Below are 17,500 nucleotides of genomic sequence, written 5' to 3'. Positions count from 1 at the left end.
GTCTGGTGCTTCTGTGCCCTGACTCTAGGTAAAGACCACCGTGTGGCTGCCTATCACTCTCACCAAAATTCTACTCTTTTAACAAGCAAAACAAGAAGTCGGTCACTTGGAAGCATTTGGTACAAAACATTTTATGCTTTTGGGTTTTTTCCCTCACTCTCTCACCCTGCCCCCACCCCCCACTCCAGCCAGGGATAGGAAATGGTCTTTGGAGTCTGTTCTGAGGCCCAGGACTCAACCACCCCCTGAAACGTGCATGGAGTATCTGGGGATGACCTTCTGGATGGGGGTTTAGGACAGCCCAAATGAAACCAAATAAACTAAAACTGCAAGAAAAGCTCCAAGCAAAAAAAAGCTTAGAAACAAACAAACTGATACAGTGAAGCCCATGGCAGGGGAGGTGAGTGAGGCCCGCCTGAACAGGAGAGGACCCCGGGGGTGGGCTGGGGCGGGAGTGCAGACCTGGGAGGGGCCCCTGGTGAGGGCCGTACCGCATGAATCAACATGAAGGTGGTGCAAAGGAAAAGAAACATTGCAAATAAAAAAGACACGTAACATGTGTGCCTACCATTTTCCAGATAAGAAGGGGCCGTACCTTCTGACGGGTCTAGGCGGCGGGCCCGCCGCCCGTGTTTGGAATTGTTGTGCACAAACATGTTGTCGGACACGGCCAGCACGTGGCCGTCCACGTTGACTGTTGTCGACACAACAACCTGCAAAGACGAAGCGGATGTGAAACGCACGGGCAAAGGGAAGAGATGGGAGCCTCTGCCAGCCCCGCGGCGCGCACCAAGCCGCGTCCGCGTGCACTGTGCTCCAGGCCACGCACACCGGGCCACGCGCACTGGGCCGTGCGCACCGACCTCCAGGCCACGTGCACTGGGCCGCGCGCACCGAGCTCAGAGCTGTAGGCACTGGGCCGCACGTACCGAGCTCAAGCCGCGCACCAGGCCGCCCCTGCTCCCGGACGGCCTCCCTGGCCTCCAGCACCTGCACCTTTTTTGGCTCGTGGGGGTGGGCAGACTGTTTTGCTCTGTTTTGACTCGAGATTGCTTCTCTTCGAAACCCGCTACACTAATTACAGTTTAATCTCCTATTATGCTAACAAGTGAATTCAATTCAGAGAAATATTCTTCTAGCCATTAGCTTCAGAAACACCCCTCCAGCCGCTCATTTTAAAGCTGCTGTTTTGATTGATCTGTTCACATATTGATTAGATAGTTTATCTAATTAAAATTAGTTCACTTGAGACTGTCCTCTCTTGAAGAGTTGTGAGGACTCCGAGTTGCCAAAAACAGGCTTCTTAGATCAGAAGCACTCGAGCTACCCCAGCCCATCATCCGTGGTCCCCGGGTCGATTTGACAATTACATCTAATGTCTGGTAACAAACCTTCTTGCATCTGAAAAGACCAAGCTGAATATTAGTGACAGCATTTTTAACCCGAAGCAAGAATCCTTTCTCAAGTTCACTGCAGAGGCTGGCAAGGACCTTGGTGCTGACAGGAGGGCCCCTTCCACTGGACAACCTTGCCGACCCCGGGCGCCTTCCCAAACAGCCCAGAGATGGCACCCCTTAATGGACTCAGGGAACTGGAACCACTACCCATCCTTAAGATGTTTCTTAAACAGGGGGGCTGTGTGGCCCATTATTATCAGAAGAGCTGATGTGAGTAGCGAAGACACAAGCCCTGGTTCAATCTGGGTCAAACAGGAGGCCTCGGGTGGCTGAAGCCGGCCTCGGGAGTGTGGGAGCCTGGCCTTGGCCACATGTGGGCAATGGTGAGGGCCAGCACCACCTCGAGAAGCACAGCCCCACAGAGAAATACGCCGCTGGACAGGAGAGGGGGGACCTGGAGAGGCGCCCAGTCTGCGTTCGCTCTCCCCGCCTGGTCTGCACATGTCCAAACACGCATGGAAAATGACTACTGAAAGCCAAAGCTACAGTGGACAGTGGTTAACGGAACAGGGTTCATTCCACAAAGCCGACGTAGGACAGTAACACCGGGGCAACTGGGAGGGAGGCTGCACCCAGGAGTGTGTGGGGATGCTCAGAACCTCCCATGGATTCCTCCTGAAAGCATAAAACTGCTCTTTAAGAAACCAGGCTGTTAGAGGAACGCCAGGTGTCTCAGTCGGTTAGGCGTGCGACTCTCGATTTCAGCTGGGGTCAAGATCTCAGGGCTGTGGGACGGAGCCCGCGTCGGGCTCTGGGCTCACCAGCAATTCTGCCTCAGAGTCCCTCTCCCTCTGTCCCTTCCCCCACCCCCCAAAAAAATCTACTAGAAAAATAATAAATAAAACTGATCAAACAAAATAAATTGCATTTTCAAGGGTTAAGAAAAGGTCAGAGCTGCCTATATAGATAAATATATGTATGTATATGTGTATGTATGTACATGTGTCAACATATGTGTAACTGACTTTTTCATAAAAAATCTCAGGCCCCACAGGAAGATTGTGAAGCAGGGGCCATACGCAGCACACCCCCAAAACTCCTCCCAGGGGCAGCCTCCTTGACGCTTCCTTCCCAGGTGGGCCTTGCCAAGACTGCTGGAGTCTCACAGTGTTGGGCCCCTCTGAGCCTCAGAATACGGTGGGTACGGCCTTCGTCGTCCCCACATCCAGTCTCAGACCCGTCATCCTCTTGTCGACGGCCACCCACCGACAGGGCGGGCACGTACAGCGGCCTGGCCGCCTCTGCCCCCAGGACGCGGGGCTCGGGGGGACACGCGCCATCACCTGAGCGAGAGGCACGGGCACGGAATGAACGTTGAGCCACAGACTTGACCTTCTCCAAGTTCTTAGGCCACGATACGTAAAAGAAGAAAGGTAAAAATAAAATTAAAAAAAAAAAAGGACACTGCCTTTGCTCCGTCCTCTCTATCTAGGTCAGTCACCGAGGGGAAAACGAGTGGCTCAGCCGAGAAAGCAGACAAGCTGCGTTGAGCTTCTTGGCCCGGGTCGGGCCTGCCGTGCACCCGCAGGAAGGTGCTGGCCGGGGAAGCCCGCTGCGGGTCTTGCGGAGGCCCAGACCAGCTCTTAGGTCCCGCACAACCTTGAGAGGCGGGATGCCAGGCCAAGGAGAGCAGAGCGGGTCCTTCCTTCTAGTAACTGCGGGCCCACGTGCGACTGATGGCGTGTGGGCCGATGGCAAGACAATGTGCGCCTTCCGCTCTGCTCCAATGGGCAGAGGCCACCGTGAAGCCTGGTACCAGAAAGTGGAGGTGGCCCAGCTGTTTACAAGAGACACTGTCCCCACCTGCAGACCGTGACTGGGGACCAGCCCGCAGACCCTTCTCTGACTGGCCGGCTGGCTGTGCAGACACACGTCACGGGTCCTAAAGGACTGGAAGGGAAGTTGAGTTGCTAAAGATGACCTCGAGCGGTCTGAGGGAAGTCGTCCGGCCTGGCATTCGTTCCCACTGGCTCCTACCTTCTCTGGTTGGTGGGGACGAGCAGCAGTTCTATGTCTCAGCCCAGAACAGTTTTACAATTAAAATCAGCAAAATAATCCACTGTGCGTGGAGTACCTCTCAGCCCGAAGTAACTCCTGATGGTTCACAAAGATTTGCACTCACTGATAACACCCAGCTCTCTACCTCCTCGCCTTGGCCTGCGATCCCCTGCAGCAGCCCAGAAAAGGAGTCAGCCCGTATGCAGCACCACGGCCCTAGCAGTTAGGCATGGGTGCAAGGACGCAGAACACATCAACCCCGAGGAAAAGGAAGCTGAGCTGAGGGAACATTCTGGACTCTGGAGAGGCCGCGTCAAACAGGTGCAGCTCCCTTCATGAGGAGGGCCCAAGGTCTCGTGCTCACCAACAGGCTGCACTAGGGCTCTGCCCCACGAAGAATCCACCCATCGATCCCTGAAAGAAGACCCCTGGGCCGGGGCCCCAAGTTCTCATCAACTGTACATGGCTACATACAGCTGAGGAACCGGGCTGGGCTATGGACCGACATATCGGAAGAGACTCTAAAACAGTCATTCTGAAACACACCCATGAGGTTCACCATGGCTGAGCGTCCGGGGAGCCCAACTTGACCTGCGGCTCCGACAACTCTGACTTCCAGGTACCCGGCAGCCCAACGCGGGGGCCGGGCGCGGCATGACCCCCCTAAGAGGTGCACCTGAGAAGCCAAGGTCACGCCATCAGAGCCAACTCTGGTGTGCACAGACTCGACGAGTCTGGCGTACGGAAGAGGCCGAATCATTCTTAAAGCAAAGCGATTTAAATATTCTACCCAACGAGCCAGTCCTGGTTTGCTCCCAAGCCCGTGGAGACCGTTTTCTGAACAATCGCAACATCAGAGTTCAGTTGCACTTCCAAGCCCGGACGGGGGCCCGCGCGCCCGGAGAGCTGTGTACCTGGAATCTCCGCATGTCCCGGGGGTTGCCTGCATTCTTCAAACAGTTCTGATTGCACTTGAGGAAAAACTTTAGAAAGAATCTATAAAAATACAAAAAACGGATAAGTGTTAGGGTCACGAGACAAACTCACAAACTTTAGAAAGAAAGACACTGTTGGCGCAGGGAACCGTGGAGGCTCCCTGCCGCCTGCGTTCGCTGCCCGTCAGGGGCAGGACTGGGAGCCGCCGCCGGCCCCTGGGTCCGAGGGCCAGCGCAGAAGATGTCCACAGACTTACATCTGTCTTGACGTTACGGTCTCCACGCTATACGACAACAGTTGCAACTTAGACTGGCCGTTCCTTGCCTGACCCTTTGCGCAGTGACCCGTGGGGGACTGTCAGCCCAGACGGGGCTGCCCGCTTTGGCAAATAAAGACACAGGATGCCGAGTTACCTCTGAGCTCCAGGTAGATGACAAATACCTTTTTAGGACAGGTACGTCCCAAAGCATCCCTAGCCTAAAAAACTGTCATTTACCCTTAACTCCTGTGTAACGGGATGAGCTCAGCTTGATCTGACAGCCGAGCCCAGAGGACACCACTGCCCAGGTAAACAGCCCTTCCCAGACTAATGTTTTAAAAGTTACAGGGGGCGCAACTCTTTTTTTTTTAATTTTTTTTTAAAGATTTATATTTATTTACTTGACAGAGATCACAAGTAGGAAGAGAGGGAAGCATGGGCGGGGGGGGGGGGGCAGCAGGCTCCCTGCCGAGCAGAGAGCCCGATGCGGGGCTCGATCCCAGGACCCCGGGATCACGGCCTGAGCCAAAGGCAGAGGCTTAACCCACGGAGCCCCCCAGGCGCCGCAACTCTTAAGGGAGGGCTGGGTTGTGCTTTAAGGACCACAGTGACATCTGTGAAGGGTCCACATGTGTTTTTGAGGAAACAGGTAATGACTCGGGCGGAGAGCGGAGAAGCAGCCGCGGGCTGGGCTCAGGGGCCCGAGCGCTTCTACTTCCCGCCAAGCTCTGCCCTTGTGCTTTGAGGCGTGAAGATTCAGGGGTCCTGACAGTGTGTTGAGATGCTGTGACAAAAACCTCATCACGCTGTCCCCTCCATGCCCGCGTGCTCACTGACAAGGACAGAAGGGCTCTGGCTCACGACGAGAGCACGTGGGCGCTGGGCAGCCTGGCTGAAGGGCCCAGGACGGGGGACGCAGGGGTCTCGTCCCCGCACCCCTCCGCCTTGTCCGAGGCCTCGGCCACCGTGGGCCGCGCCAGGGGGCGGGGGTCTCTGGGCCGACACACGTGCCCTCCTCTGCCGTCCCGTCCGGCAAGGCTACCGACAAAACCCTTCCCTCTTTTCTGCCCAAATGTCCCCTGTCCTACTTGAGGATCAGTCATTTTTCATGAAGTTTCACAGGCTTCCCTTGAACTCAACCCTGCGGTCAAGGTCCCTTGTTGACACTGATCCTCTCAGAAACCAAAAAAGACCCCACAGACCAAGGCGCGTTTCCCTCTCTGTGTTCCCGGACGACTTCCCACCGCGGCCGAAGAGAAACGCCGTGGATGGGAAGGAGCGCGGCCACTTCGTTAAACGTCCTCACACGCCACCAGGCCTCACTGTTTTCGGCCAGAATTTACATCTTTTATTAACTCACCTCGGCCCTGCACCTCGCGCGCTGCCTCCCGGCGCCATCTGCCACCCGCACGCACAGTAAGTCACTGGATACTCCACCCACCAATTTTTCCTAACAACCGCCGTGCAATTAAACTCCGCGCGCTCTGCAGAGGTAAATTAGACGCACCTGCGGCCGCCCCGCGCTGAACCGCATGAGGAAGGCCCTAACAAGGTGAGGGCGTCACAAAGTTATCGTCCTGTCAGGCAATTAGGTTTTCGCTTCGGGGACAGCCACATGGCGCAATTATGCCACACATTACCGCCCGGCTAATCTGAGCAGGCGCCGGCAAGCAGCGCCCGTCTGCAGCGGGCGGCGCCGGGAGCTTCTGGGACGGCGAGGGCTCTCCTCTCCTCTGTTTCCTTTTCCTTCGTTTCTTCCACCCCTCCCGGAGGAGGTGACTTTATTTTCCTTGGTGTCTTTTCAGATGGTCCACCTTTTGCCTCTAAGGCAGCAGAGCGAGCACCGAAGGCGGTCCGAACCACCGGGGCCGGGATGGGGGATGGGGCCTAGTGCTCTCGGGCCTCGACCGGCACGGCCGCAAGCAAAACTTGGCACAAAGCTGGGCGCCGGGCCCCGTGAACCCCTCGGCATTCTTGGGGCCGGGCTCTGGCTCAGGGACACACACGCTGGTTTGGGGGGTGACAACAGTAGGTTTGTCTTTGACCCCCAGGGTCCCGTGAGCTGTGGACGCGCATGACCCCAAGAGCAGGCCGCCCTCCCCGCGCTCCGGTCCCAACCGCACAGACACGATACAGCGCAGCACCGAGGGCCACAGACAGGAAGCTTCGGCCAGGAGGAAGGGGAGCCTTGTCCGGCTCACGTCTAAGCAAGGGAGTCCGCCAGGCCTCTTGCTCGGGTGAAGGGCCTGGGAGAGCCCGCAGGGCCGTAGCTCGGAGGGATGTGGGCGCCCGCCAGGGCTCGGTGAGACGCCCATGCCGACGTCTGGGGAGCGTGAGGACGCAGGATGCCCTCCCCGTGAAGTCCAATGATCGTGCTCGCCCTTTTACTCAACTACCCTGGGACTGGCTTTCCTCCTACGAAATATCCGACGAAATATCCACTTTACATATCTCACTTCCGGACTCTGGTACACAGAGGATTTAATACTCTTGTTATGAAAGGAAAAATCTTTCCTATGTCAGAAAATCTTTGGCTTTAACACCAATAAACTCTTTATTCCTGCTAACCATGGATTTGCTGCTCGATGGCGAAGAGGCGATAAAAATTCGAACCTGTCATTAGTACACTACGCTTAATTGTGTACAGTGCGCTTTCCACCGCATCTGTTGGCCCGTCATCAAAATGACCATTATGTACACTAATTCCCTGACCCTGTCTTTATTTCCCTAAAGAGCCATCAGCTTTCACAGTAGGTACCAGAGTAAATCAAGCTTGAAATATGGGCTTTATTTACTTGTTTCTCTCAGGCAGGAGGGAAGGCAGCAGCCCAGGGCAAACTGCTTCCCGTCCGCTGAAACTCCCCAGTAATATCCTGCTCAGAGACCACGCATCCCCCTCCTGGAAAGTTCTCAGTTGCGACTAGAAGGGGGAGACGTAGGATCTCATGGCTTTGGAAACCAGGTTTTGGCCTGCAGAGTGGGCTGGGATTCGAAGAGGAGGCCACGCGGACGACCCCGAGCGCTCGCACACACACGGGTTCCGGGGGGGTGGGGGGAGGGCGCCTCTCACGCACCAGGTGGGCCCAGGGCCGCAGCCCGGGAGAGCCGTTGGCTCCAGCCACAGCACCCAGCAGGCCCTTGCGTCCGCGGGGACGACCCAGTGGCCACGGCCACGCCCGCCAAGCGAAGTTGAAGTCCGCCCCGGACGCCTCCCTCACAGCATCCTCTCCGCCTAGCATCCCAGCGGCCCCGGACACACCCGGCGGCGGACGAGGACACCACGAGCGGGGCCGCCGCCGCCGGCCACGGGACCAGCCGATCCGACGGGAGCCCGCCCTCAGCACCGCCCCCGACGAGGGGCCGAGCCCCCCGCGCAGTAACTCATTCCCGAGTCCGCTCCACTTCTGTGTGTTTTAGCTGTGAATTAGTTCATTTATATTTACTTTTATGAAGCTGATTAGCCAGAGCTTCTCTATCTGATGAAAATCATTTTAATTGTAGTGTTAGGCTCCTGTGTAATATCCATTACATTATGAACTGTTCAAATTCTACATGGGCTTTGTATAAATTGGCCCTTTGTGTACGCGTAGGCAATTAGGACAAACAGCTCTCCTTTAAACGGCCGCACAACTTTGTGGTGGTGTTCAGGACAATCAGAAACAAAGGAGGCTGCTTAATTGTAATTTAATGGCATATCAAGGAGTCCGTGGCATTAGACGCTGGCAACAGAGAGCAGGAGAGAAAAATTAACTGCAATTATGTTTGATTAAAGCTATCCTTCTCAATAATCAGCCGTCCTGACAGGCCATGGGGCTCTCGTGGGTTCCGGGATGGCAAAAGGTGTTCAGCAATATTAGGGCCAATAAAGGGGATATTAGCATCGCTAATTGCAGCCCTGCAAAACCTGTAAAGGGGGCCTCTGTGTATTGTAATGTGTGAAATAATTGGACAAGGCCGTTATCAATTACATAAGGAATGAATTTGGTTTGTCAGAGAAAAGCTGATGAGATACATTTCATCTGACACCATCCCCTTCCCTCATGTTTCCAGGAGCTAAGAACTTGCCCACTTTTATCAAAAGCTGCAACTTACCAGTGGCCAAATCACGGATAAAATTATCTTGCCAGCAAGTGTTAGGTAATTAATACCACTCACCATCACGGCCTTCCCCGCACTGCTACTTCTCACCTAGCTGAAGCCACTAATCATGTAATAATGATTTTTTCCCCTCTGGTCAAAGGAGAAATAGATTGTCTCCTTAGAAATGCAGTGGGCTTGGTGTGCGCACCCTGGTGATTGAGGAGAAAAAAGGAACTTCGAGCAGTTTTAATTGCTTGCCTTTTGCACGTGGGTATCACTTGTTTGAAATTACCTCCTCTCAGCATTTCGGGAATCCTATACGCAGGGTTGTTTTTTTTTTTTTTTTTTTAATTTTTAATCACCAAGTCTTAGAGTCTCCCAGAGCTCGTCTTGCCACTGCTTGAAAACGTGAGTGACAGCGCGATGCAAAGTGTGAGCCCGACAGGCCGTCCGAGGAACGCTCAGGCCCCACCTGAGCACAGGCTAACCCTCGGGGCTCAGAGCAAAGAGCTCTGGCTTGCAGCAGACTTCTCCCACGTCTCAATTCCAGCCTCCATCCCAGCAGGCACGGCCTCCTCTTCTGGTCCTCCACTCTGGGCAATATGGGAAATTTGAGTCAAGAATGAAAAATATTGATGTCATTTTTTTGGCGGGGGAGGGGGGAAGGGAGCGCTCGCCTTTCCATTAAGGCTGAGCTCTTAACAAGCAGCAAATGAAGACGGCCACGGATAGACCCCCACGTCGTCAATCAGAACACCCAAATCATCCATGTGTGGGTCATGGCGCTGACGGCTTCTGGAGGTCACCAGAGAAGCCCATTCCAGACCAAGTCCCACACTTGTAGTTCCTGAATCCAGAACACAAAACCAGGAGGTTGTTTTCATAGCATTGCCTTGACGAGGAAGAGTATGGGATACCGATCAGAAAACGCAGCTGCCAAAGTCGCCACCCACTGGTCGTGGCCGGGGGCTAGGAGAAGGCGGCAGTAGGGAGCAATGCCTCAGTGGCCCAGGGTCTCCTTTTGGGGGCGATCGAAGTGTCCGGACCCACAGAGGGGTGATGGTTGCACAAAACGCCACTGAACCACATGCTTTAAAATGGTTAATTTCGTGTTCTGTCCATCCACAGTGACCCGCCGCAGCCCCCAGTGTCAGCCCCAGCGTGGAGGAGCGTGTGGAGGGGAGCGGGGCCTCTTGGGGAGTCGGGGCTGTGGCCGCCGCTGCGCTCTTGAAAGGAAATAGTTAAAGAGTCAAATTAAAAGATAGAGCCTTTAAGAGACTTTTCCCTGACTGATAAGAAAGTGACCAGTGGAGTGCTTCCTTGAAGTCCCTGCTAATTACTGGGAAGTCCCTGAAAGCAGTGGCCGCAGCTGCGGTGTGTGCGCACCCGGCCATCAGCCACTGGAGTATTGATTACTGAGCAATTCTAGCCGATCGGGTTCTGGTGCTCAGAGACAATGTGCTTCCTTCACAAAACCTGTAATGAGCAGTTCCTATACAAGACTACATTCTGCTGACATCAGATCTGTGCACTGAGATAGTACACAGGTCAATACGTATTGGATTTCCAAAATGCGGGGGTCTGAATGTCAGGCCTCTCTTTTTCTCCCTCTCCTGCCATTAGCTATTACTGGGCTCACGTTCCGTAATGCCATACGGGAGGAACAGTCTGCTCCATTAGGCTGATTTATTCTTCAAATATGCCATGACAAATTGCTCCAACACCAGACTTATTAAATTCTTGTACATTTCAAGTTATGGGTCTCATATACTTGTAGGGCCCGCGTGACGTCATCGTGAAGGGGCAGAGGGGGACAGGATGGAATTTTACAGCGGTGCCCCGCTGTCCTCGTGAGGGGGTCCCCTCCCCGGCGAGAGGCCCGGGGCTGCCCGGCTCCCCGCCGTGGGATCCCGGGCTCCATGCGCGCCGCGCCCCGCCCCCGCCCCGCACGCGCGGTGTCCTGCATGTAAATACAGGTGGACGAGGATTTGAAAACATCCACGGCTTGACTCGTGGTTCAACAATTACTGGCCTTTGTCTCGAGGCTCCTGCCCCACTGCGGCAGAGCCCGTCTCCAGTGGACTAGAGCTATTTTACTTCCCTTCGCTGTAGTAACCGCACCGCATTAACAATATTTGTACTACAATCACCAAGGGACCCACTTCCCAGATTCTATCACTTCTTTATCTCCTGACAAATACCTCACTATCGAACATTATTAGGTTTAGAAAATTAACCCTTCACGGTCCAGAGCTACACTCGGCCCCACCGTCCCTCCAAAGAGCCTTATCGCTGAATTTCTGCTATAATGGTTTTTCTTTTCATCACATTTTCACCAGTGGCTGTCAGGAGGCACTTATAGATACCATGATCTTGTACTTCTGCAATGATTCTCATTAAAATGATGCCACAGAGATCTGATGGGATTTAATAGCTTTTCTGGCCGGTTCAATATCCGCTTCCGTAACAGACCCTGCCAAGCCCTCCTTTTGGAGAAATTTGTATGACTTGCGTTAAACTTTTCCGGGTGGTTTTAATGTGTTCAGATAAGTAAAACCCAGGTAGACACTCTGAACGCAAGCGCATCCCGGAGTCCCGGGCTTCTGTCAGCTCCCGGCCCGCCTCGCTGTCAGGACTCGAGTTAGTGTTTTCTGTACTGGCGCCTGATATCTCATGATAGTTTTGATAAGGTTATCTGTTTAAAAGGAGTCAACTGCACAACAGAAGACGCGTGAAGTGCACTATATTTGCGCCCAGGCTCTTGTTTCAAGTGCGTCTCTTCCTTTTCCTCTTTACCTATTTCTCTGTTTCTAATGGGCGACGCGGCATCGACATTATTTCCTCACCAGATCATTCGCCCTGTCAATCAGTCTGTATTTTGTCTTTCGCTGTGGGTTCATTAAAACAGCTTCCTCACTCCCTCTGGACACTGCTCTATTTGCCAGCTCTGATCACGAAACTCCTTATTTAAGAAAAATGCCAGCATCACTTGGCTCCCGTCAGATGCACCCCTGACTTCCTGCCAGCTCCAGGGGAGACGTCTCCCAGAGACTTTGTGCGCAGAGATGAAATGCCGACGCCGGCCCCAACTTAGGGCTTCGAACCCCTCCCACCACGTGGGCGCCGGCGCATTTTTCGGGATCTGAAGAGAACGGGGAAGCTCTTCTTGCCTTGCTGACTTTGGAGGGTGATGGAGATCGTTCGCAAAACAAACGCGCATTTTTTGTTGTTGTTTTCAGCCTCCCCGGCCCCCCCAGCTCCAAGTGGGAAAGATGTTGTCAGAGGCTGTTCATCTCCTGCTCAGATGCGGACCCCCCAATCCACGCCAGCTTGCTTAATTAAGAACGATCATCTTTGTGGGCTGAATTATTAATAAAAAAAATCACATTTTAAATCAAGCCCATGCACGCACACAGGACACCAGTGTCGAACCTGCCTATGCCAGCCTCTCTCGCCTTTTAGGTCCTGATTAAAAACTTATTAAAACATTATAAATGATTAATGGGAGCACAGCTCTGAGTGGCAATTATTAGTTTTAATGCAGGTAATGCAGCTTAATGAGGGGGCACATGTGTGCAAAGCTTTAACTTCATTACCCCTGCGTGTCAACAAATACAAGAGAAATGTGTGTCCAGGTCATCCATTACTCGGAACAGCACCGAGCCTTCCCTCTTCCCGTCCCTTTGTTGATGAGCCAGGAGCCATAAATTAATCCCGCTCTGTGGCGCAGGGAAGGGCCAAGGTGTTAAAATCTCAGGAAGTCTGCTCAGCTCCCCACGCCACTGCACAGCTCTGCGTGTGAATATTCCACAGACGATCTTTCCCGGGGCCTTTGGCACACGGGGAATTTTTCCCTGGCCTTGTTGCCGGCTATCACTGTCTGTGCGCGGAAAGGAAAGCTCCCAACCATCAGGGCTGATGGCATTTCTTTCTAGTTTCTGAAGGTTCGAGGAGGAGTTTTGCTCTGGCCTTCCGGCCCCTAATTTGTGTTAGCACAGCGTTCCTAAACATTGGGACGTGGTGATGATGCCACATCCCTTGTCCTGAGCGCTCGTGTCCCCGGAGCACTGGGGTTGGGTGGGGGTGGCGAGGAGAGACTGCGCCCGGGGGCCCCCCTGTGAGGCCGGGCTGCAGGGGTGCACCGACATGCCAGGCGGCACCTAGCCGCGGGCCGAGCCCAGGGCCAGGAGCCAACAGGCAGGGAACGGGGGCATCGGGGAGGCCGGGAGTGGGGTGCTCGGGACGCCACCCCACCCGCCCGGAGCCCAGGGCTGGGGGCGTGCTCCCACCCACCTTCTCGCGTCACTTTTCATTCTGTTTTTGTGACAAGCAACCAGATCCGGGCTGATCTCCTCTATCTGTGTGAAGAGTATCCAGCACTATTTGCATCATTTTATCGCTAATGTATAATATATGGCTCTAAAGTGAGCCCAAGTACTGTCTTGTTACCGAGCATAAAAAAGTAAGGGCAATAAAGACACATTAGTCCTCTCAAGCACAGCGGCTATAATGCAGGCAGGAAAGGTTGCTGCTTTGAGCTGAGAGGCAACCTTTCTGCCTGACTAAGACAATGGACGAGTAAAGAAAATGTCAAATCAAGAAAAGCTGGATTTAGAGATGAGGCAGCCCGGAATGACGTGGTGCCATATTTTGTGAAACTATAATGCTGTTGGCAGCAAAGATCCGTGTTTCTGATTCATCTAGTGCCGCATGGCAAAGCTTTGTCAGTCTGTGCAAGGTATAAATAATTCAGGGTGAGAGATGGCAATTACAGGGCCCTGCACAACCAAAATGAATATTTTATGAGGACTAAAACTGCTCTGGAATGAATCATACACACGGAGTCGCACACACATGGCGAGTGGGCGCACACGCCAGCCCCGAGAAGAGCGCGGCCCGGCCCTGCCTCCTCCCCGAGCCTCCGCCAGGAGCCCGGCGGTCCGGAGGAAGCAAGCGCGGTGTCCGCGGGCCGCCCGGCCCGGCCCCCGCGACGGCAGACGCCTGAGCCCCACACCCCGCACCCAGCACAGAGGCTCGGAGACTGCGTCCCCCCAACCTCGGCCTGCGGACCCTGCGACTTGGGTCTTTGGGGACGAGGTCTGAATTAGCGCCGTGGCTTTCTATTGTATCGATGCCGGGGACCTTCTCCCGGCGAGGAGGTGATCCGGCCACGGGCACGAGAAGGAAGGACAGTTGCGTTGTCCTCCAGGAAAGCGAGGGACCCGAAGGAGGGGGTGCGCGTGAGCCTCCACGGGCGTCCCACCCGCACGCCCCGGCCGGCGTTTCCGTTCTCCTCCGGCTCCTCCTCGGTCTTCCGGATCGAACCTTGTACCGTGTGCGTTGCCAGACGGCGGGGCCCAGCCGTGGCTTTTCATGCCTTGAGTCCAAATTCACACATAAAAGTTGCTTTCCTCACTTTGAAAAGCGGTCCCCTACTAATGGGGGTAGGATGATGCCGAAAGAGATTTTTAAAGACTGAAAGGATGGTTTCATCTGTTACATTTCCTCCAAAAATGCTCCTGGTGGACGGCTAGAACAAATAACAACATTGTTCACGGGGCCGAGGAGGCCAGTCCCACTGGTGAATGGCCATTGTGTTTGTCCAGCTACTGATACCTGGGCCTCTGTGGGGGAAGAAGGCTGTGACACCAGCACAGCACAAGCGTCCCTCTGTGCGGACACCCCGAGCGGGTCCCCGCCACGGTGGGAACAGAACACCAGATCCCTGAGACGTGGCTTTCTTTAAATCCAACTCCAGTGCATTGTTTATGAAAACAAGGCTATTAGGTATATTAATAATTTGATAAATAGGGATTTGCCCTTAATTATTCATGAAGAACATTTGGCAACAGTAAAATTATATTCGCAGAACAGGTTTATAAACCAGCTAATTATAAATTAAGTATGCAAGAGAAAATTGCTAACCTTGAAATTAAAATATTTTATGATTCTGCAATTACAAAAAAAGGTAGAGAATTATCCAAACCCCAGTGTGAGCAGGGGCCCCACCGACGGCACAGCACGGGCCAGGGGAGTGACAGCAGAGCTGATGGGCCCGGAAAAGTGGCCCCTCACCCCTGCCATGGAACCATGAGTGACAGTGGCTTCGTGGCCACCAGGCAGCTCTGCCTGTCCTGCTCAAGTGGAACTTCGCAAGGGGACATCCTCACAAAATCGGCGTCTGCTGCACAGCGCTGGGGAGCATCCCTAGAAAGCCGGTGTCTGCTGAAGGACACTGCATGTCACCTCTGCTGTTGTCAAGCCCTGGCACGTGGGCAGCCCAGCGTGTTGCCATTGCTGTGCTCAGGGTCCACGAGGAGGCCCCTGAAGGCTCCTCTGCCCACTCCTCACTTTGCTGCCTCACCCCCGCTGGGGTGGGGGTCCACAGCGAGCTTGGGGTCCTGAGGGACCACACCGTCGCCAGAGGCAGAGATGCGCAGTGCCACTTGTCCCCACTAGAGGGCCTCTCGCCGCGGCATCCGTGGGGCGCACAGGGACGCCCTTGTGCAATCAGGACACAGCTCCCCGCCTGCCGGCCAGCTCGGGACAGACCCTTCCTCCCAGCTGGGTGGTCCTGCCGTCCTCCCTGGCTCTTCTGCCAGCAGACTTCCTTGTCGAGGGGCTCCGTCCACACACCCCCACCCACAACCTCGGCAGCCCCCAAGAACTAAAGGGCCAGCAAGGCCTGAGCGTGAGTTTCAGGATCCCTTGCCTTCCTGGTGTGATTCGCGAGGACACACACAGGTCTGCCGCTCACACCGCAGCAGCTCGAGACCCTCACCCTTCGTTCAGGCCGATGCTGAGGGAGCTCAGGAGAGCAGCCAGGATGAATTCACGCAAGAATATCGTGTTTAAACAAAAAAAAAGGAGGCGCGCTCCCTAACTTCTTTTCCCGTGGCTACGTGGCAGGTGCCAAAAATGCACGCCGGAGAGACTCCGCAAACACGGAGGCCAGCCCCCGCACCTCCGCTGGCGACGCCGTACCTCGGTGACTCCATGTGCGCGTCCTCCGCGCTCCTGAAATCCGAGACAAAGAGCAGGACCGACTTCGGTGCGGTTTTCCTCTTTCTTTTTGGTTCTGTGGAGTCTTGACTTCCCGAGAGCAGAGAGCCAGATGAACTGCTCACGTCACAGAGAAAACAGCACCGGGCGCACCTGCCTGCCCCAGACGACGCCCCAGCGCTCCAGGACACAGCTGCGGGTCAGGCGGCCAACCCGTCGGCGGGTTTCCGGGAACTCAGATAATGAACATTTTTCTAGGATAAAATCCTTCAAGATGCTAGTGGTGTCCTCTTGCAGGGCAGACGCTGAAACTTGAAATTAATAAACGACAGAACCTTCAGCAAAGTGGACCCCCGGCTGTCGGTACCAGCGCCCCTGCGCCGTGGCCGGGAGGGTCACCACCCCAAGCTCCGCGGGGCTCTAACCCGGCCACCGCCACGACCCGGAGAACCAGACAAACCTCCGTCACTACTTCGCCCTCACCCACTCCAGGATCCCCAGGGCCCAGAAGGGACAGCAAAATTTGAGGACAAAGATGACGTCCCCGAATGCCAAGAGGTGTGACGTGCCCAAGGAGCAGCCTCCAGCCCCACTCCGGCCCCGGCTTCGTGAAGCCCCCTTCCACCAATTAGGTTGATGCCATTGGCTGGTACCTAAAGAATTTTTCTATCATTTGGAATATGGACTATTTACCATTTGATAGGATACATTTCTTTCTGTACCTCTGGGATGCGCCCAGATGCTAAGCAACTTCCCCTAACAATATTTAAATTGCTTACAAAGCCTCTCTAAATATTTGCTATGTATTTAGCATGCCTAAGATTTGCCCGTTATCCCAAAGTCTTTTTGTTGTAAATTGCAATTTTACAACTTCATGCTCGTGATATATTTTGACAAAGCTTTGCTGACATCCTCTATTGGCCTCTGAAGGCAAAAGAGCTGATACTCCATGAGCCACCAGAGAACTCTGAATTTGTTGTGAGGCTTGCTGCCACTTTGCCATCCTCAATCTGCATGGAAAAAGATTAAACATTCAATTTGTTACTTGATAGGCCACAAGGTTCGCCACTTACCATACAAATGGAAAACATTACTGTCATTCCTCAACTTGCTTGCCTGAGTATTTTATTATTTGTAATATTTACTTCAGGGAAATTATGATTCATGTCATATTTATCTTCATGAAAAATGAGCATCTAAATGGAAATCACCTTTTGAATGTACCAGGATATAGTGTAATACTAATATGCTTCATGAACTATAAAATTTAGTCACAGTATATGGATATATTATAGCATGACTTTAATACTCTCACATCAAGCAAATTTTCTCTGTGTTAAGCTGATACTCGGAGCCCTGATTCCAGTTTGATAATCATTACACTTACATGATGGTACAAGTCACTGCCTGTAGATTTATGTCCCCCTCAGCTCTTTTGCATTAATCTGCCTCTGAATAAGCTGTTCGCACTTCTCCACTGCATGCAGGAAATTGAAATAAGGTGCAAATTTGTCGGCCTTAAATCTGAACAAGCACAGACAGATAGTTTTCACCTGATACCATCCATTTGTTTCAAGTAAATACAAAAGACATTTTTTATTCTTTGTCTTTGTCCTAAGGCCGTGCTTCACGAACGACTGTTGTGTTTTCCCCTCCATATTTATATCCATTTTTGCAGAAGTCGGAGTTAAATGAACTGGTTGCAATTAGCTCGGTTTCCGACTCACGGTGACATCTGCACGGATACACGGGGTCCCCAGCGGGCTCC

The 17,500-nt window shown here is 53.7% G+C and overlaps 1 protein-coding gene across 10 annotated transcripts in view; it reads right to left on the bottom strand.

The window, feature by feature from the left end:
* The window catches only part of EBF3 (EBF transcription factor 3), a gene marked incomplete at both ends in the record, with an annotated part of 114,760 nt that overhangs the window by 33,085 nt on the left and 64,175 nt on the right, over positions 1–17,500 (bottom strand). For 5 of the 10 annotated variants that reach the window (XM_080822381.1, XM_080822382.1, XM_080822386.1 and 2 more), the window contains 2 exons: positions 569–713; positions 4,370–4,451. In XM_080822381.1, the coding sequence (XP_080678507.1) occupies positions 569–713; positions 4,370–4,451 (227 nt within the window). The remainder of the gene's footprint in view (positions 1–568; positions 714–4,369; positions 4,452–17,500) is intronic. The other 5 variants (XM_080822383.1, XM_080822387.1, XM_080822379.1 and 2 more) reach the window with 1 other exon arrangement.

This window comes from Martes martes (genome assembly GCF_963455335.1).
Source record: "Martes martes genome assembly, chromosome: 14".
Taxonomy (NCBI): Eukaryota; Metazoa; Chordata; class Mammalia; order Carnivora; family Mustelidae; genus Martes; species Martes martes.
This window is presented reverse-complemented; position numbering and strand designations above follow the sequence as displayed.